Source organism: Nyctereutes procyonoides, unplaced genomic scaffold (assembly GCF_905146905.1).
Source record: "Nyctereutes procyonoides isolate TBG_1078 unplaced genomic scaffold, NYPRO_anot_genome, whole genome shotgun sequence".
Classification (NCBI taxonomy): domain Eukaryota; kingdom Metazoa; phylum Chordata; class Mammalia; order Carnivora; family Canidae; genus Nyctereutes; species Nyctereutes procyonoides.
In genome coordinates this window covers 7,495,310-7,516,617 of record NW_026575131.1, presented here as the reverse complement: position 1 = coordinate 7,516,617, position 21,308 = coordinate 7,495,310, and the positions used below count along the sequence as shown (strand labels likewise).

General features: G+C 44.2%; 1 protein-coding gene across 1 annotated transcript in view; it reads left to right on the top strand.

The window, feature by feature from the left end:
* Positions 1 to 21,308, top strand: part of SLC6A11 (solute carrier family 6 member 11) — a 130,227-nt gene that overhangs the window by 53,751 nt on the left and 55,168 nt on the right. Inside the window, exon 6 of the mRNA XM_055344737.1 lies at positions 8,409 to 8,543. Coding sequence (XP_055200712.1) covers positions 8,409 to 8,543 — 135 coding nt within the window. The remainder of the gene's footprint in view (positions 1 to 8,408; positions 8,544 to 21,308) is intronic.

The following is a 21,308-nucleotide window of genomic DNA, read 5'->3' as shown; positions in this document are numbered from 1 at the left end:
TGCTGCCAAAAGTAAAGAAAGCTGGACTTTTGTTTGTTTGGGCCTTAAAAGTCAAGGACAGACAAAGGAAGAAACAGGAATTGAAACAGGAAGGCCTGTGTTGTCAGGTCTGTGGCATGGAGCACAGGATGTGTGGTAGCAAGAACTGACTTCTGATCCCTTACAGTTCTGTGACCTGGCACAAGCCACTTCTTTCTTTAATTCTCAAGGGTTTTCGTTTGTTTTTGTCTGCAAAATAGGGATAGAACCTACTCAAGTGGTATGAATATCAGTTAGAGGTACTATATAACACATCTGTGGCACCCACTGGTGCTCAATTAATAGCAACCTCTTCCAAGGCCCTGGGTAGCTGGCTCTCAGAAGGTTCAGCCTAAATTATGTCAGGACCTTGGATAGCTCTAAGGAATCCTGGTCCTTTGAAAGTGTTATGGTTAACTATGGAATCTTTTAGAAAACACTGGTTGCTGGGAAGGACCCCAGCAATCATCCCTCTGATCGTTCACACAAGTATGAGATGTTCTTTCTACTGAAAGTCCACAGGATAATTTTAGTGATACATAAACCCATATTAAAGAACATCCAGTCATAGAATGAGATAATATTCCTTTTTCATGTTGCTTAAGGCAAAAGGTATAGTAAGCTGCTTTATCTTTTAGCACCTCCCTGACACATGCCACTCTTGCTTTTGAACAAGTAGAAAATATAGCGTAGCCTGAGAGCCTTTGGCTATAATTTAATTGCATTTTATTTTCATTGCATTTCTTTTTGCATTTACCCTCTATACTTGTGGCTAGAGATAATGGTTTTCTCTATGGCAGTGATTCAGTTTTTCCATTACATATATTTATTGAACATAAAAACAGAATATTGAAATATAGAAAATATTAAGTGAATAGTACAAAGGAATACTTGTATATGGCAAAAAAAAAAATGAATTGGGAAAATGGTACAAGAGTGATTGAATCTTGGGTTAGTTCTCCCCTGCCTCTAGTAGATGGTAAAATGCCAGCCCTGAGAGGGTATGGAGCTTGCCCAAGCCGCTTATATTGGATCTTCTGACCTGGGCTGTGTCCTTGCCCCCACACCACCCTGCTTTCCCAAACCTTTTGAACAAGGCTCAACTTTCCAATTGACTCCATTATCCTGGAAAACTTAGGGATGGTCAGCAATTCTGCAACATTTGTCATTTTCCCAATGATCAGACAATCTCCTTGCTATGAAATAAATAGCTGTGTCCTGGAAGTAGGGGGAAAATGCCTCACAATTCCAGTATTGGAATGCAAATGAGCAATTAGAGTCAATTAAAACAGGATACAGTATAATTACCACCAATTGTGCTAACCTTTATATTCAGGAGGACTTGACCTACTGAAAGGAAATTAAACAATAGTAAAAAAGTCTTCCATAACCAAGGGATGTGTTTAGGGAAGGAACTTCATTTCAGAGACCTCAGAGGTCTGACAGATTAGACCCTCCTTCCCCCACACCCACCTTTCTGGATCTGAGCCACCACTGGCAGCAGCCAGGAGCAACCAGAGACTTGATGGTACCTTGTCAGTTACTTATTGTGTCCATCACCAAACTCTGCATAATTAAGCTTAATGCCTGAACCCTGCTTGGCTCTTCCAGAGAATCTTGTAGGCTCAGGCAACTTAAAAGTGATGAGCTTTGCTGATGAAGTACCTTGTACCTGAACTTTCTTGCCCTTTGTGTCTGCACTGATCTATCTTTCGAAGCCAAATTTCTTATTTCCTTATTTATCAATTCTCCTCTTAAAATCAGATTCAGGGGCACCTGCGTGGTTCAGTTGGTTAAGCATCTGACTCTTGATTTCAGCTCAGATTATGATCTCAGGACTGTAGGATTGAGCCCTGCGCTGGGCTCGGCACTCAGTGGGGGAGTCTGCTTGAGATTCTCTCTCTCTCTGTCCCTCTGCTCCTCCCCACTGCTAGCATGCATGCATGTGCGCACATTCTCTCTCTGTCTCTGTCTCTCTCTCCCTCAAATAAATAAATCTTTTTTAAAAATCAGATTCAATTTTCTGAATCCCGTTTTATGGGGACCCAACATTTCATATGGACAAAGAACAGCATGGTGTTCTGAAGCCCTAAGTTAACCTCAGGATCCCGGATCTCTGCCTGCTTATTTGTTTATCCATTTACCAAATATTTATTGAGCACGTTTTAAGTGCCTTATGCTGGGCATTGTGGATACAACAGGGAAAGTAAAAGACAAAACTCCCTTTCCTCAAGGAGCTTATGTTTTAGAAATCTTAAGCTCCCAAGGCAATTAAACAGCTGATGGAGAGCAGCTAGAGGTGATTGGAGGGTGCTGGAGTGATGGGGATGCACATGTGGTAGGGAGTTGGGGAGGACGTGGCACCTTAGCCTCTCAACAATAGGTGGGCAGGTAGCATGGCTTGTAGGTAAAGAAGATAGGTCCTGAGGTGAGATGGAGGTACAGTAGTCCTCCTTATTCATGATTTTGCTTTCTGTGATTTCATTTCCTCAATGAAAGCAGATGACCCTCCTTCTGACATCAGAAGGCCAATAGTAGCCTAACGCTATGTCACAGTTTCTGTGTCATTCCTCTCACTTCTCATCACATGGGTAAATATTTTTTCATATCAGAGCATCACAAGCTGGATGAGTACAGTATAATGGGATATTTTGGAAGAGAGAGACCACCTTCACCTAACTTTTATTCCAGTATATTGTTAAAATTATTCTAGTTTATTCTTGGTTATTATTGTGCCTAATGGATAAATTAAACTTTATCATAGGTATGTACATATAGGAAAAAAAAAACAAAACAGGGACGCTTGGGTGGCTCAGTGGTTGAATGTCTGCCTTTGACTCAGGGCATGGCCTGGGGTCCTAGGATCAAGTCCCACATCAGGCTCCCTGCATGGAGCCTGCTTCTCCCTCTGCCTGTGTCTCTGCCTCTCTCTCTCTCTGTGTGTGTCTCTCATGAATAAATAAATAAAATCTTACCAAAAAACCCCATAGTATATATGTAGGGTTCCATGCTACCTGTGGTTTCAGGCATCCAGTGGTGGTCTTAGAACACATCCCCTGTGGATAAGGTGGGGGTGGGGGTGCTACTGTATTTCATTAACTATTCTGGGCCTCGGCTGACTGACATATAAAATAGGTAGGGCAAAGATGGAAGGCAGGGTTACTGACTTTGAGGAGTCCTAGCCTTGTGGGGATTCAGACATACCTAGGATGAACACCTAGAGCTGGATATTACAGATAAAGGGTGGCATGAAAAGATAAGGAGGCCTGAAGAAGCCTGGCATGCTCCCCAAGGGTGAGGAACCTAGCACAGGAGAGGACAGAGTGTTTGGGGGAAGGATAGAGACTGGTCACGTCACATAGCAAGTCAGGGAAGAGCTGAGATTTGAATGCAGAATCATCTAACTCCAAACCCAGTCCTCTGCAGTATATTCCACAACCTTGAATGTGAGGCTGAGGGGAGCAGACTCAGAGAAGCCGGAAGACATGCTGGATTCATGGTTTTGAAACCTGGGCTGTGGTGTGGCTAGCTTGGGGCTGTCACATAACCGAGAAGAAAGGTGACAAAAGGCCCCAGTAATCAGACTAAAGATGGGGCGTTGGGGAGCCCTGGGTGGCTCAGCGGTTTAGTGCCTGCCTTCAGCCAGGGTGTGATCCTGGAGTCCCGAGACTGAGTCCCACATCCGGCTCCCTGCATGGAGCCTGCTCCCTCTGCCTGTGTCTCTGCCTCTCTCTCTCTCTCTTTCTGTCTCTCTCTCTCTCTCTCTCTCTGTGTCTCTCATGAATAAATAAATAAAATCTTTAAAAAATAAAAAAATAAAGATGGGGCATCATTTCAGAATATAGTTGGAGATCAAGTTGGCAGGACTTGATGCCACTGACTAAATGTGGAAGCAGCTGGGGAAAGAGGGGAGGCAGACTCCAGTTTGAACACCTGGGAGACAACCCAGGGGAGAGTATTCTCAGCCCATTTCCACACTGTTGGCTAGTTCTACATCTTCCTTGGTGGACTCAGCCTCTCCCATTCCTGCTTATCCTTAGAGACCCAGTTGCAACCCCACTGTCAGAGCCGGAAGGCTGAATCCACCCACAAAGAACTTTCTAGCCTGTCTCTCTAGCCTCCTTTTCCTGTTTCACACTACTCTGGTGGGTGTCATGAGCCCAGGAGTGTCATGCAGGCATGCACGTTCGGCAGTTCCTTCTTTGAGCACAAGATCTGGGTCTTCCCACTCTGGGAACAGGAACTAAGGACCTGCAGGTGAATGCATAAGGACTGTGAATGCATAGATAACACATGGGGCTAGAGCAAGGGTAGCAGATAGTGGGTTTCTTCTCAGCTCATTATGGAGGCTGCCTGGAGTACTATGGAGGGTTCTGAGGCTTGGCTGCATCCAGGCTTAGCTGCAGAGAGCATTATGATTGGTTGGTGATGTCTACCATAGGCATAAGAGGGATGTGGCAGGGTGCAATCTCTTAATGGCAAGATCTGTATTGTTTGGACAGTCTACAGCTGTTCTCAGGAAAAATCAAAGATGATGTTGGAGTGTCTGGTATAGCTGAGGGTTAGAAGGGGCTGTTGGGAGAACCAGGACCAGTGTCAGACACAAGCTGTCCTCAGCATTGCATTTTCAACTTTCATACCATTCTCCACTTGTGTCCATTACATAATGATGCCCCTAAACCACCTTTTGTTCCTTGACTCAAGGCTCTCAAACCTCAGCTCACAAAGGGATTTTTCCAACTAATGCCTGCCAGCCAGTGGTTTCATTTTGGCAGCCCAAGTCATTGTCTGCACTGTGGTCTTTGGGCAGTTCATCTGAATATTTGCTTTCCTTTATGGTTTTATTTTTAAAAGTGTAAAAATGAAGGTGCAGATACCAGCAGAGGAAGTGTAGTTCTCCTCAATGTAATGTAGAAGCAGAACATGCATTTGAAACACTAAAAAATGGAATTACTCCAAAATAGTCATTAGCCATTTAATGAGTTATGCTACTGTAGAGTTGGAGGAACAGTCTGCTCTGTATGTTGCTGAGGGCATTTGGGTGAAGGTGCATTTGGCCAGGTTATAAGTGACCCCTTAATGACACACTGGTGGCCCAGCACACTCAAAAGTTAGACCAGGTGGAGCATAACCAACAAGTTGTCACATCAAGGTGGTCCAACACAATAAGGATAAAGTCCTATGATTTTCAGTTGTTCTATTTTATCCGGTAATATTCTTCTCCTTAAATTTTATGACCACTGGGGGTTAAGATAGAACCATCATTATTCAGAGCCTGGGCATTCTGGATAATCCATCTTCCACCATACCCCAGAGACAAAAGTGGAAAGTATGCAATTAAAAGCAATAGATTTTAGCTTCCCCTTGACTTTTCATAGACAGAAGCTGGTTGGCTGGTATGTGGGGGCTGAGTATGAAGGAAGAGAATCCAGAAAATATATGAAATGCTGAAGATCACGATAGCTTGTGCCTACCAGGCTAGAGGAAATGGAGCTTTTATAGCACAGTTAGCTGTCTGGGCAGGAAACATTAACCCTGTTGATTGCAGGCTTCTTTTTTTTTTTTCTTTTTTAAAGATTTTATTTATTTATTCATGAGAGACACAGAGACAAGACAGAGAGAACTAGAGACACAGGAAGAGGGAGAAGCAGGCTCCATGCAGGGAGCCCGATGTGGGACTCGATCCAGGGACTCCAGGATCACGCCCTGGGCCAAAAGCAGGCACCAAACCACTGAGCTACCCAGGGATCCCCTGATTGCTGGCTTTTAATTTTTTTTTACTATTAATATCAACCACTGGCTCTTGTTCACCTTTTCTGGATTACATGATATACTACAGCAAGAGATTATTTGAAATAACTTCATGACCTGTCCATGGAGCCAATGATTGATTTGGAATAGAAGCAGGGTGCTAAAGCAGCTGGAGCCGGGCTATGAGCAGGCTGAGGATGGTCCCGGCATTGTAGGTTAAGGACAATGTCTGGATGAAACAATCGGACAATGTCTGGATGAAACAATCCAGCCCTCTAGATGTGAGCAGGACCCAATGACACCACCCTCTCTGCTGGTTCTCATCTTTTGTTTTTGAGGACTAGGTTTAAATCCTTGCTTTGTCACTTACCAACCAAATTACTTACGTTTGCTTTTATGTAAAGTATGGCTTCTTACCTTTTACTTTACAGGCTAAGTGCAGGGAAACAGTAATGTTTTTTTTTTGTTTTTGTTTTGTAGTGTTCCTGTCCCTTTCAGTCTCCAATGCATATATGAGCATTCTTCAATGAAATAATAGGGCAATTAACAAAGATCACTGTGTGTAGTACTGTATTTAGTGTTTCTGTTTCAGTTTTTCTAAGATGTTAATTTATATGAAAATTAAATAATACAAGGAAAAAATCCAAGAGGAAATGCTGCATAAATATAGCTATTTCTCTTTTTTTTAAAAAAAAGATTTTATTTATTTATTTGACAGAGACAGGGGAGAGAATAAGCAGGGGGAATGGCAGAGGGAGAGGGAGAAGCAGGCTCTCCCTAGTAGAGCAGGGAGCCCTACTTGGGGCTTGATGCCAGGACCCTGAGATTATGACCTGAACCCAAAGCAGATGCTTAACTGACTGAGCCACCCAGGTACTCTTAAATGTAGCAATTTCTATTGTCACGTGTAAAGTCACTTGCATTTAGTAGGATTTTATTCTCTTCTTCCCTCTATCCCCATTTCCCATGAACTGAATTTCTACTTACCATTTATGGGGCAATACCTGGATCACCTCCTTACAGAAGCCCTCCCTGACTGCCTCTATAATTAATTACTCTGTGCTCCTCCAGTGTAAACCCCTCCTGACTACATAATGCATTAATTATCTACCTACCTCCATGTCTGTCTTTTCTATCAATGGGGAAGCCTCTTGAAGCCGAAACTTCCATTCAAGACTCCTTATTTGTATATTCCAGTCTAGTTCAATGCTTGGTACATAGGAGTGCTTTTGGTGAGTGAGTGAGTGAGTGAGTGAGTGAGTGAGTGAGTGAGTAGGGGGATGAGTGAGTAAATGAATAAATGCACTGAGTAAAGGAGTGGACCACTGGTAAAAGAAACCCTAGGTTTAAATTTTTTTTAATTTTTATTTATTTATGATAGGCACACAGTGAGAGAGAGAGAGAGGCAGAGACACAGGTAGAGGGAGAAGCAGGCTCCATGCACCGGGAGCCCGACGTGGAATTCGATACCGGGTCTCCAGGATCGCGCCCTGGGCCAAAGGCAGGCGCTAAACCGCTGCGCCACCCAGGGATCCCGAAACCCTAGGTTTAAAAATGTTTCCACTAGAAGAAATAAGACCATAGGTCATACAGCACAGGTTCTTTACTGGGACAGTCTGAATCTGTGAACCAGTCCAAAAACTGGTACATGTATCTGTGTCTGTGCACCTTTGTGAGAACGGAGGAAAGTCTGTCCTTAGATTCTCAGAAGTTTCCATGGCTCCCAAATGTTGACAAGTTGCTGATCTAAACAGATGGAACAAGCAGGCCCCACTGAGGGGACACAACTGAGTGATTATAAGAGAGACTGTGACAAAGGAGAAAAAAAAGTCAGAGCTGAAGGGGACACTGAGTCCTGCCTGGACCTGTGGCCCCAGGACAGGAACTCTCAGAGTCTAGAAGGTGTTGCTGTTTCCTTGTAAGCAGCTCTTGTGTGAAGAAACCCAAGGAAGATTTTGCTTCTTGCACAGAATCTGTGGTCAGAAAGGGCTTCCCAGGTTCATTGGGCCCAATCACCTGTCTCCAGGCACACCATGCTGAAATGATCCCTGGCAAACACTGGATCTTTCTTGCTTTCACAAATTCCCTCCCTGACTCCTCCTCTGCACTTTTCTATCCTATCCTTGGCTGTGAAAATTTGCTTTTCATTAAGAACAGTGTTTCTCAAAAATGTGGATTGTGGTCCATTGGTGAATTGTGACATGAATTTAGAGGGTCGTGACCAGTTTAAAAAAAAAATGAAATAGAATATGATGGAAAAAACTGAGTGCATCACACATGTAAGAGTATTTCGTGAAACATCCTGTTTTAGCTTGATGTGTATGGAATTTTGATATCATATATGTTTCCTTCTGTGGGTTGTGGTCACAAATGATTGAAAATAACTGATCTCAAAAAGAAAGAAGAAAGAAAGAAAATAACTGATCTCAAGAATCATTGTAGGCACTCACTGAATACTTGCCGGAAGACCTAGCTCTTGAGGGTTCAGTGGTGAGAGATGAGGTGGGAGAAGAAGCTGTGTTAGTGGGTTCATGTATTGCTATACTGGGAAGTCTTTTGCTCCAGGCGAGAAGTTAGGAGCCTGCCATGTTGCCACCACTGCCACATGTGGTGATTCTTTCCTCTCCTCCCCTGGGCAGGTTGTATATGTCACAGCGACATTCCCGTATGTCATGCTTCTGATTCTCCTGATCCGAGGCGTCACTTTGCCCGGGGCCTCTGAGGGGATCAAGTTCTATCTGTACCCCGATCTCTCGCGGCTCTCTGACCCACAGGTAAGTGTTGCTTGCTCGATGCCCAGTTGCCTGTCACCACTGGGAAGCCCTCCGCAGGCCTTTGCTGCTAACCATGGGGCTCAACAGCTGGCTGAGCTCATGGAAGCCTGTGGACCCCTTCTCACAATAATCATTTTCAATGCATAAATTAACATGAATAGAAAACAAATTTGTGACATGGTATTAACATATGTGCTTGTTTATCAGTACATTAAATAGCAAGATCCAGCCATAGATCTGATAAGTTTCATGGTTTCAAAGTAATGATACCATAAATGATGTTTGGAGATATATCTATGCTGTGATACCAAATTATCTGGGATTTCTCCTGCTAATAATACTGTAGTTTGCTGTCTGCACTCATAATTGAAGAAGGGGCTAAATTTCAGTTAGAAGTTAGTGAAAATAAAAACAAACATTTTCCTCCCACCTAAAATCACAGATCCCTGCAGCTATTCATCTCAGCTAGAGGAACTGAGTCTTTGTTGGTGATTGATTTTCCTTGTGGGTATAGTTCACAAAAAGAAAATAATTGGTGAAAACTAGCTCACCTGTTAGTTGTCTCCAGGAAGGCATTGGCTGTTGTGCCTTAAGGGGAGTGACTGTTTATCCCTAAGCTTCTGTAAGTGGGTAGTGGTGGTGTGGTGTGCATGGGGGTAACATACAAGACAAGAGATGAAAACAAACATCTTGCAGACCCAGGAGTGCTCAACCTCACTACTTGTTAGAAGCTCCGGGGAATTTTTTAGGAATCCCAATTCCCAGAGCACAACCTACACCAATTAAATTAAATTTTCTGGGGATGGGTCCTAGGTATCAGTTATCTACTAAAGCCGCCAGGTAATTCCAGTGTGTCAGATAATGTGCTCAAAGACATTTGATAGATGAGGAGACATCCTTTTTTTTTTTTTTTTGATCGAAGTGTAGTTCGCATATAATGTTATATTAGTTTCAGGTGTACAGCATAGTGATTCAACATTTTTATAATTACAAGATGATCACCATGATGAATCTAGCTACTGTCTGTCACCATACAAAGTTGTTATATATTATTAACTATATTACAAGTAGTGTACCTTGTATACCTGTGACTTATTTATTTTATAACTGGAAGTTTGTACCTCTTAGTCCCCTTCCCCTATTTCGCCTACCCACCCCCCAACAATCACCACATTGTTCTCTGTATCTAGGAGTCTGGTTCTGTTTTGTTTTATTCATTTTTTTTTAAGATTCCACATATAAGTGAAATACAGTATTTGTCTTTCTCTATCTGACTTATTTAGCATAATAGCACCAGCTCCATCCATGTTGTCACAAATGGCAAGATTTCATTCTTTTTTTTTTAAGATTGAATAATATTCCATTGTGTCTGTATGCCCCATCTTCTTTTTCCATTCATCAATCAGTGGACACTTGGGCTATGTCCGTAATTTGGCTATTATAAATAATGCCACGATGAACATAGAGGCACCCATATTTCTACTAAAACAAACATAGATAGATCATGCATTAGAATGTAGAATCTACATAGAAAATAAGCCTGCAAGAAATTCCAAGTGTGCAGTCTCTGGCTTCCAGCCACCCTCTGTTAGGGAGAAAGGTTTATGGAGCAGTTCCAGTGTACCTCATTGCACTGATTAAGGTTCATGGTGGAGTGGCATTGTGTACTCATTTCTCTCTCAGTTTGCTGTACTGTGAGGGGCCCCGAGGCTCAGGGCACCACCAGGCACTTGAGGCAGCATCCTGAATTGCAAGCAGAATCCCTAGGAAGAAGGAAATTAGCTGCTGACTGTTGCCCTCACAGACTCCAACCTCTGATGGCAAAGGCTCAGTTGGAGAATCCGTTTTGAAAAACATATTTCCAGAATCACTGGTCTGTGCATTTTGTTAGATCCACAAATTTTTGACCCAGGACAGATTTCCTATTCTTAAACTTTGCATGTTTACTTATCCTGATCCTCAAGGTCAGTCAAGAGGTCCTGAGCATCACCTGCAGTTTCTGAACCTGACTGATCATCGGAACACCTTGGAACATATTAAAAGTACAGTTTCAGGGGATATGAGATGGCACCTGCACATCTATGTTATTAGAAAGCTGCAAAGGAGATTCTGATGATCAGAAAAGTTTGGGAAAACCCAGCCAACACCTACAACCATAACCATAGAGCCCTATCTACACATATACACATGTGTACCACCAACTCACACCTACACACAGAAAAGGAGTGAAGCCAGATAGTCCATCATTCACATTGTCCTCATCATCCCAGTCTCCTGCCATCTTCTTCCTCTTAGGCCTTGGCTCCCAGGCCAGCAGTTACCTACAAGGCTGTTCTGTGGAATGGCCACTTGGAGTCATGGCAAGCACATTGGGCCAGCAGTCTGGACTTGGCCTTCCTCTGGCTCTGCTGCTGATCCTGAATGACGTTGGACAACTTCCTTCTTTCTTCCTCTTTCGGCTTCAGTTTCCTCATTAGTGACATGAAAAGGCTGAATTCAGTCGGCAGTTTCAAAGTGGATTCAGAGAATTCTGCATTTTCTGTGAACATGGGTTGACAAACTGACTTAGAGGCCAAATTCAGCTCTCTGCCCTTTTTTTTTTTTTTTTTTAAAAGTCATTGAAACACAGCCATTTTACTTATTCTTTCACATATTATTTGTGGCTGTTCAAAGGCATAACTCAGAGGCAGTATTGAGTTGAGTGGCTGAGACAGAAACCATGTGACCTCTTGTGTTGAGAGTCCCAAGACCCCACAGACATTGAGTGATACACTAGAAGGGCTCAGAGGACTCAGAGCAGTTACAGTCTTAAAAATGGTTTATCTCCATCACAGGCTTCCTGTGGTATCCTGCCAGGAGGAGACACACAGAACATATTCCCAATTGCAGTTTCAAAATGCAGCAGCATGTGGGCAGTATTTCTGCCCAGAGGAGATTGTTCAGGACTTGGGTTTTTAATGGGGAAGTTTTATTAAGTGCACAGGTAGTTTCTAGCCACGTGATCAATTGCACAGTGCCCAGAATTCCAGACCTTCAGAAGGAAAGCACGTGTTCACCCTAAATTGCATTGTTTGTACAAACGGTCCAGGCAGGCTGGCACAGCAGAATTCAGTGCCCCAGGCATACAAAACGACTGTGTAACTTAGTACCAGGGGGAACATCTTAGCTAGGTTCCCAGACACCAGTCAAGAGCCAATCCTGCCAACAGGCCCTTTTGGGCAGCAACATCAAGCCTGCTGTGGTAACTCTTTTCCTGCATACCTACAAAACCTGAAATATTTACTGTTTGGCCTTTTCTTTAAAAAAAAGTTGCTAACCTTGAGCTGCAGAGTCCTCAGATGCCTGTAAGGGGAGAGTTGGCCTCTGACCTCCACCTGACTCTTCATTCCATGCATGTTGCCACTAGCCTGGTCCAAACACCACCATCTCCCACTTGACAGGAGCCTCCTAACTCATCTTCTAGAAATGTCTCTTGACCCCCGTAGGCTACCTTCATGCAGCGACAGAGTGACCTTTTTCAAATATAAATATGACAGGCACCTCTTTGCTTAAATCCCTCCTGGGGTTCCCTGTGGTCTTTGGGATAAGATCCAAATGGAAGGGCCTCCAGGGACATCTGTGTACTGCCTCCTTGCTGCATTCCCTTTTCATTCTCCCCTTCTCTCAGTTCATTCCAGATACTGACCTTTCTACCTTGGAACCTTTGCATGTGCTATTCCTTTGCTGAGAACACTCCCTCTTTATTCCCACAGATCCTGCTTTCCCACCTTAACCAACATCCACTCATACTTTAGGACTCAATTTGAACATCACGTTTTCAGGCAAGTCTTTCTCAGCTGCCAACCATTCACCCCCCCTAGGATTTCATACTTATTTTCTGAGATACTTACCATGTTTTCAGTGAAATATTTGTATATATACATACTTATATGTATGTATTATATGTATGATTTCTTCAGTGCCCATGCATTTCCTTACCAGATGCTTGCTAAGTGCCTACTCTGTATCAGAGATCCTTATTGGTGTCAGGGATATAGTAATGGACAGTGAACAAAACAATGACACCTTCCCCTGTCAAGGAAGAAGGCAGAAAACAGAAGAAAAAATAAAATATGCAGTCCATTAAATGGAGACGAGCCATGGAGACCAAGTATGGAGTGGCAAGGGGAGTGCTTGAGTGAGGGCTGCAGTTTCCAGCATGGTGGCCAGGAAGGGCACCCAGAGAAGATACCTTGGAAGCAAGGGCTGTCTCTGCCTTGTCCACCACTGTCTCCAGTCCCTAGCTAGCTCACTGCCTGGTGCATAATAGGTGCTCAGTAAATGTTTGCTGAACGAACATAAGAGCTCAAGCTATTTTGATTTTTGAAGAAAGGTTCTATTGCTTTAGCTAAAATTCTAAAAACCTCTAGCTCACCTCTAGAACTCTGTGAGTTCTGTTTTTTTTATCCTCCATCAGTAATGACAAGGAAATATGTATGTTTGTGTGTGTATGCCCTCCAAAAGCAACAGTGATAGTTAGTTGTCTGGAACAGAGTTTAGGGTAGTGACTGCAAGAGGGGAGGATAAACAAAACTCCATGTAGCTGGTATTTTTTGGAAGCTGGACTATTACAGGAAGGGCCCAACATGGCTGAAAAGGCAGGTGGGAGCAGCCCTGAGCCTGCTTTCTGTCTGCTCCAGGGGGTTAAAAGGTTGGTAGTGGGGTGTACAGTAACCCTGACTCTGTGGAGGGGTCTTGACAAGTCTTCAGACTTTGGAGGCTGGCACATCCCACAGGTTTATCTCAGTATGCTGAGGGACAGCAGCCTGTGAGTGGGTCAATAAAATCACAGTTCCCCACTAAGTGTCCACTCACTAGATAGATGCAGGTCAGAAAGGTAGAGCTACTTGCCTGTGGCCACACAGCAGCTCAGTGGCCCAATTAGGACTTAGAGCCCAGGGTTCCTGAATTTTGGGCAAGAGAATACTAAATGAAGGAAGATGAGGTCTGAAGAAGAAAACAGCAGATCTGCATTCCCCAGTTCCAGTCATTCCCGTTTGTGCGCCCTAAGCCATGAACCATGAGGAAGGCCCTGGTTTCAAAACCTGCTCTCCTGTTACTGGTGTTTTGGCCTCTAGCAAGTCTCCTCCCCTCTCTGGGGCCAAGTCCCCTCTTCCCTAAAATGAGGCTTACAGGTTATAGTTCCTGCCCCATCAGATAACTGTGAAGGTGAAGGACAATGACCCAGTCAGTGGAGGAATGTTTTTTCTGTTTATAATTATGTTATTATTTTCCTGTGCATTAGAAAAAAAAAAAAAGCTGGGACACCAGTCAACCACATTAACACCACAACTTCATAGTTACTATTGCTAGAATGAAGCTGTATCTGTGTGCCCTTACACACACACACACACACACACGTATGTACATGCACGTATGTGATAAGGAGCAAGGTTGATTTACAAGCAGCTATTACATAAATACTGAAATGAATGTGGCCTTGGCAAAAATAGTACAAGGGAAAGATGGTGGACTAAAGTTTGGGACATACACGGGCTGGAGAATCATCCTGCAGTAGTGTCAAGACGTCAGGTAGCCACACGGTCACACTCAAAACAACTGATATGTGGCTCTCAAAATTAGCAAAAGTAGGTCAAGAGAGCTTTCAGGTGCAAATACTTAATCAGAAGATCAGAAAAAGGCTTAGTCTCTTGGTAATTTTCTCATTTTCTCAAGTCCAGATGTGTTTTTCTTCTGAGTAATAATCCTGACTTAGTTTCCCCTTTACACTTTAGATCGCACCAGGGAGAAGAGTTACCGGGAAGGCCTGGCTTTTGGGCTTGTCTAGGAGTGTGCATACCCTTGGTTCTTGGGGATGATCTAGAAGTTGCAGTGTTCAAGCTTCCTGCAGCTATCAGGGACTAAAGGGTTGATGCTGGAGCTACCAAAATGTCTCTTGTGGGTAATCAAATAGGAAGGAGAGGTGATGGTGGAGGTGAACCCCAGGGACTTGGGCTTGTCAGAGGGGCAGCTGCAGGACATATTCAGGTCTCCAGCCTCAGAGCCCCACTGGCTCCCTACACTGCTCTAGCCATTCCCAGAAGTGTGGGGGATGGTCTTAAGTGGACTGAGGGCCAGCAGGAGTGAAATGAGCCCTTACTGGGAGTCATCCCTAGGCTGCCAACTCCATGAGGACAGGAATCACGATGATCCTGTATACCACTCATCTTTCTCCAGATCCCAGCAAAGCTGTTCATTAGTTTACCTACTGTATTTACTGCATGTCTACCTGTGCCTGATATTCAGTACACAGAGTGAATAAGAGCCCTTCTGCTTGTCCCCAAAGAGCCCACAGTCTGGTGCAAGAGGGTAGAGTCTCACCAGGCCTTGAGTGGGTGGGTTTCCCTCCCTATAAGGAGGAAGGGAGAGGGGTAGAGGAGATCAGAGCTTCTCATCCTTACTTTGGTCTGTTGAGAACACACACCTTGTTCTTGGCAATGGTCCTTGTGCCAAAGCACATGAATAAGTTATGCCTTTTACACACTGAGGCAGATATAAAGTAGCTGCATCCATACCGTCACTTTCCCTCTTTTGCTTCCTAGGGGCTTCATGGGAGGGCTGATAGCTGATGCTCTGGGCACTAGATGGAACCCCTACTTGCCTTCTTTCTCCTGCAGCCAGAAGACCAGGCCTGTCCCACTGCTCCAGTAGTAACTGTGGAGCTTGGATGTTATCATCAGAGCCTACCTTCTCTGAAAACACACTTGGGGTTTTGTGAAGTTCGAGTGCCTATGCAGGTTAGCAGGGTAGGGCAGATGGTGAGCCATGGAAGGAAAACAACATTTGGGGTTCTTTCTGCCCTGTAGGATACTCTTGCTCCCTGCATCCCACATCCTGACCAGAGTGACAAGGAGGTGGAGCCTTTCCATGATCCAGGATCTCCATTAATTCCAGATCTGGGCCCTAGCTTCCCTTCCTGGTTCAGACAAGCCTGTTTGCTGTGTCATTTACATTCCTCAAGGAACACAGGGCTCCTGGCTTGTGCAATGCTCTGGACCTCAGCTCCCCCTGGGGCCTTAGATAAGGGAAAAATCCTTTTAAGGGGTGCTTCTGACCCCTCTGGGCTTGTGTGCATTCTGCACGAGACTAAGTGTTTGTCTGGACAGGCAGATACACTCACAGTGCTCCCTCCTTCTGTCTCCCCAGCCATTGAAGCAGGAGAGCTGCAGAAAGCATGAGAAGAGAGCTCAGCTGTGGGGGGCCAGTAGCCATGAACAACTTCCTCACAGAGTAACTGTGAGGTCTAGAAAGAGAGTCATGGAGGTTGTTTTGAGGTCTAAAGCGCTGTGCACTCTACTGCTATAGTTTCCATGAGGGCTTCCTGACCACCTCTCCTTTACTCCCACCCCACACGTCCTGTCTACCCACCTTTGGTTTTTGCCATGACACTTGCCAACACCTATGGCACCTTTCATTTTGTGATACCATCCTCTCCTCACTAGAATGTTACCTCTGGAGGGCAAAGGATTAATCTGTTACATTCACTGTTAGATCACCCACCCCTGGAAACAGTGCCTGACAACATGAAGAGCTCAGTAAATATTTTCAGGAAGGAAGGAAGGAAGGAAGGAAGGAAGGAAGGAAGGAAGGAAGGAAGGAAGGAAGGAAGGAAGGAAGGAAGGAAGGAAAGAAGGAAAGAATTGAAGGCAAGAAGGAAAGAACTGAAGGCAGGAAGGGAGGAAAGAAGGAAAGATGGACAGTTTCAGGAGGAGCCTATGTGTTTTGTGTTACAGTGGCCTGGCATGTACTGCAGTTGTGGGTAAGCTCTCCAGAGACAGGGTTTTTAGTGCAGTGCAATCTGGTTTCCAGGAAAGGAAATTTGAGACACTCTATTGCCAATGACCAGCTTGGTGTCCTTCAGGCTGTCCCTTTCTTTACCTTTCAAGACTCAGGGTTCTCACCTGTCTTCCAGGGTAAGAATATCCACTGCACAAGGTTGCTGCAAAGTAAATATGCTCGTGAATGCAAAAGCACTTCTAGTTCTCCTTTTCGGTGCCTGGCCCAGGGTTCTGACATACAGTAGGGCTCTAGGGACACCAGCAGTGTTTTTCACTTGCCTCTATGTCACTGGCCCTGGGCTGGATGAGCCAGAGCCCCACGGCCAGAGGGGAAGGCTTTGAACTTGGAACCTAGTGCCTGTATTGTGATTCCAGTAAATTAAGTTTCTTGTCAAGAACTTGAAGCAACCAGCAGCTTGCCTTCTTTGTCTTCTGGCAATTTGCATTCTGTGGTCTCTTATAACTTTCTAAACATCTATTTGTCTTCACTGTCAGCTCTGTGTTCTCTCTGAAGTGTGAAGTGCTTCCACTCCATTTTTCCCCCTCAAATTTTTATTTTCTGTCTTTTCAGTCTTTGGGGAGTGGAGGGGTCCTTGCAGGAAATCACATTTTCCCTGCCCCAGATTCCTGCCACTTTCACTCACCATTGTGTTTCAAGTGTGTGTTTTCAGGGCAAGAACAGAAAGGCCTGTCACAGATCCAAATCGCAGGGTCTGCTTTCCCAGGGTGTGTACACGTTCTCCAAGTCAGTCTCTTCTATGGAGGGAACCAGAGTCTGTGGCTAAGTTGTCCAGGTCCTGGAGGTGGAGTAGAAGGATATCCAAACAGTGAGAACATCTCAGAACACTTAGAGATCTACCCTACCTGCCCATCCCACAAGGACAAATCAGGGGAAACAAGACCTTCATTTAAAACCTTACCTGACACAAACAAAATAAATAAATAAAACTTTACCTAATGAACCTTATGGATGTGCCCATGGAATTGCTGCCACCTGGTGGCAGTGTACTCTGGTTCCAGGAATGGATTCTAGGAAAAATGGGCCTCTTGGCTGGTGGACTTTCACACCAAAATGTAAATAACAACCCTGACTTACATATGTTAGATATGTTTTTGAAAATATTGCAAATCTCACTAAACATGAGGGTTGGTTATTCCCTGGAACTGAAAATCAATCAGGGTTTCCATTTGGTATATTTGAATCTGGGTTAGTGTCACTGTTGTATCAAGCATTCATTTCTTTTATACTCAATACCAGGCACTGGGGATACAGAATCAGATGACATGTGATTCTTGTCTTCAAGAAGATGACAGTCTCTTGGGAGACACAGATAATTAAGTCAGCGATGTTAATAGTGGTGAAAGGGGGTAATGGAGTTGGAATTCACCTGACACAGGTATGTTCCTTCCAGTCACCAGGTAAACTCAAGAATTAGAAACACATTACTGATCTAACGCACGCACTGAAGAAAGATAGTGAGTATTTCCTCTTTTCTTGACTGCTTGAAATTCCTTGACAGTTGCTAGTCTGTAGAATCAGAACTCCTGTATACTCCACTGAGATTCAGTGTATCACTGGGGCTCCTCATTAGATTCTTTCAGCCACAGGTTTACTCAAGGGGAGGTTTTGTCAATTTTATTTCTTAGCTGTTTCAGCAGCTGCTTATTAATCTATAATCTCAGTAGTGAAAGAAGTACTTGGTACACATAAGAGTAGTGACATTAGTTATTGTTTCTTGAAGGCTGAATCTGTGACAGGTACTGTACTTCACAAACTTGTCATTTAATTTATCCTGTTCTCTCAATCAGCAAATACTTACTGAAAATTATTTTCTATATCCAGGCACTAAGTCCTATATATAAGTATCTTAAATTCTTATGACCTGTAAGATAGGACCTAAGGACCGATTACCCTAAGAAAGGGTATCTCTTATAGGTCATGAGGGTTTTAAAACCTTTGTCCTAAAGGTTTTTCAGAAGAGGGGACTGAGGCTCTGAGATGTTTAAGCACTTGTCTTAAACTGGCAGAGATAGTACTTGAGCCCAGGTGAGTCTGACTTGGTCATATAAAGGATGCAATGCTGAAGACCTTTGTCATATCTGATTTTTCTGGCCTTGCTCTTACTCTGCAGCCCTGGGCTGGCAATCCTGGCTCTGGCATCTTTGAGCATTCCAGACTTACATGACTACTTTGCAAGAATCCTAGAATCTCAGCATCAGGTGGGTTTAGTCCCCACCCAGTGCAGGAATCCCCTCTTTAGTAACCTGATCAGTTTCTGATTGGCCCCATTTACAAGAAAACCTTTCACCTCCACTTTGGAACAACTGTCCAGTTCACCTGGTTCCCAATGTTGAGACATTCATTCATTCTTTCATTTGTTTGTTCTCTCTTGATTCATTTGCCGTAATTTGTGCCCCACTTTGAGAATATCTACCAAGGTTGAATATACTAATTTAAGTGCAGCTCAAACAACTGAGGCATAAACCAGCCTCCTCTAGGCTAATAGAATAATTTTCAAGGTGGACTTCCTGCCCCTTACCACTATTCTCTTCCTCACCCAGCAGACTGAGGGAACTTTCAAAAGGAATCCTGGATTATGTAACTTCCTGGCATTGTTCTCTAAGTGTTTTGTTTTAATTCCTTGAGTGTGTTTATAATAGCTACTTTAAAGTCTTTGTTAAATCTCACAACCTTTTTCCTAGTTAATGGATTGTATTTTCCTATTTTTGTGCATGCCTGGTAGTTTTTTATTGAATACCATGGATTATAGTTGAATATTGTGGATACCATATTGTAGATGCTCTGGATTCTGTTATCTTTCTCTAAAGAGTGTTGGTTTTTATTGGAATAGGTATTTCAATTACTGGCTGACACCTTAAACTTACAGACTCAACTTCATGTTTTCTTAGTGCACATATGTGGAAATCCCAAACTGTTTCTTAAGACCCTCTAATGTAATAGGACTCAGTGGGGCTTAATTGGACTCTAAGCTCTGTCTCCTTTGGAAAGCTTGTCAGGGCTCTGCTTTAGGCTTTGTTAGGATGGGTTTAGAGTAGTTCTCTAGAGTGGTTTCTGTTTAGAGTGGTTTTCAACCAGGGAAGTTTTACTTCCCAGGAGACATTTGGCAGTGTTTAGAAACAGTGTTGTCATTACTGTAGGTGCTACTGGCATCGAGTGAGAAGAGGCCAGGGATGCTGCTAAATATCCTCCATTGCATAGGACAGCCCTTACAACAAAGAATTTTGGGGCCCCAAATATCCATAATGTCATGGTGGAAAAATTTTGCCTGGAGACATGGTTCTTGCTCCTAAGTAGAAGTTGTTCTGTGTCTTAGCTGAGTGCCAATGGTGAATACTTGGCATTGATCTGATCTGTCCACTCTTGTAGGCAGGAGCCCCAGTCCCCCGGCCCTGCTCTCCCCTGGCTCTGTCCAATCTCTAGTGTCTCTCTTCCACTCTCAATCCCTAGTAGCGTTATCTGGCCTTGAATGGACTCACTCTGGACATTTACAACTCAGCGTCAGCCTTAGCCTCACAGGGGACCTCCACATGGACATCTGGGGCCCTGCTCTATACAGATCCCCCTTTCTGGTGCCCCACACATAGATTATAGCTATTTCAGTTGTCCCACACTCTGGCCCTCCCTCCTTGGCCCAGTGAGACTATGGGCTATATTCAGACTCTAGTCCTCTGTGCCATGGTCAAGAAACTGTCCCCAGGTGGAGCACTGAGCAAAACCCCCTTGGTGGTTCCCATCTCTCAGGGAAAGCAGTCTTGCCCTGCATGTTGTCCGCTGCCTGAAATGGTCACTTCCTCTATTTTATCTGCTTTGATGGCTGCTTATGGAGGAGGGCTAGTCTGATACCACTCAGTCATACCCAGAAGCAGAGATCTGACTCTCCTTACAGCCCCCCAGCAGCTTCCTCTTGCACTAGGATTGAAATCCAGACTACTCACCCTGGCCCCCTGGAGCCTTGTCCCATCTCCTACATAGCCTTGGGCATCCTAGGCTTTTTCCTACCACAGACCCTGCCTGCTTGGATCACCATCCTCTCAGATATTCCCATGTTCTACTCCTTCTTGCCTTGCAGATCTCAGCTCCAAGTCAGGTCACCTCTGACCACCTGAGCTCAAACACCCCCACGAAACCCCATGACTTTCATTTATTTGCAGAGCTGATGGCTCTATGAAGTAGTCTCCTGTGTTTCTTGATATGCTCACTGATAGCCTCCCCCAGTTAGAATGTAGCTCCATGTAAGCAAAGAACTTGTTTGTCTTGTGTACTCTGGACCCCAGCACCTGTTGTAGAGCCTGGCACATGTTAGACTCCCAGTCAATACTGGGTAGGGGGTGGGGTGGATGCCATATGGTGGCTTAGATAAAGGACTGCACACAATCAGGAGAACAAAATTATTTCTTCATGTCCTTTGGAAGACTTTGTGAAATAGATAGCCTTCGGTTTGATCCTTGAAGGATGGAGAAGAGAAGGCTGTTTGGAGATAAACAAATACCAGAAATAGGAAAGTCTGCATATATAAAGGGAATGGTCAGTAACTCAGTGTGCCTATTGGACAGGTTTTGTTACAGGGAATCATCAGAAATAAGAATGAGACAGCAGAATGAGGTTCTTTCACTAAGAACCTTGGGTGCCAAGCCCACAGAGTTTAGGACTTCATCCACTGGCCAGGAGGGAGCTGTTGAAAGCTTCTGGGCAAGAGGTTGATTGACATATACAAAGTTGTAACTTCAGAAGATTACTGAGACAGTAGGGGCTCAGTAGACCTTGGCAGCAGAGTTTTAGAGTCAGAGACGCATTTGAATGCCTGCCACTCACTCACCTCACTGTGTGACCTTGAGTAGGCACTCACCCCTCTCTGAGCCTCAGTTTCCTCTAAGATTTAAAATCCAATCTTCTACTCATCCAATCTTTTACCCCCCTTGTAGACAT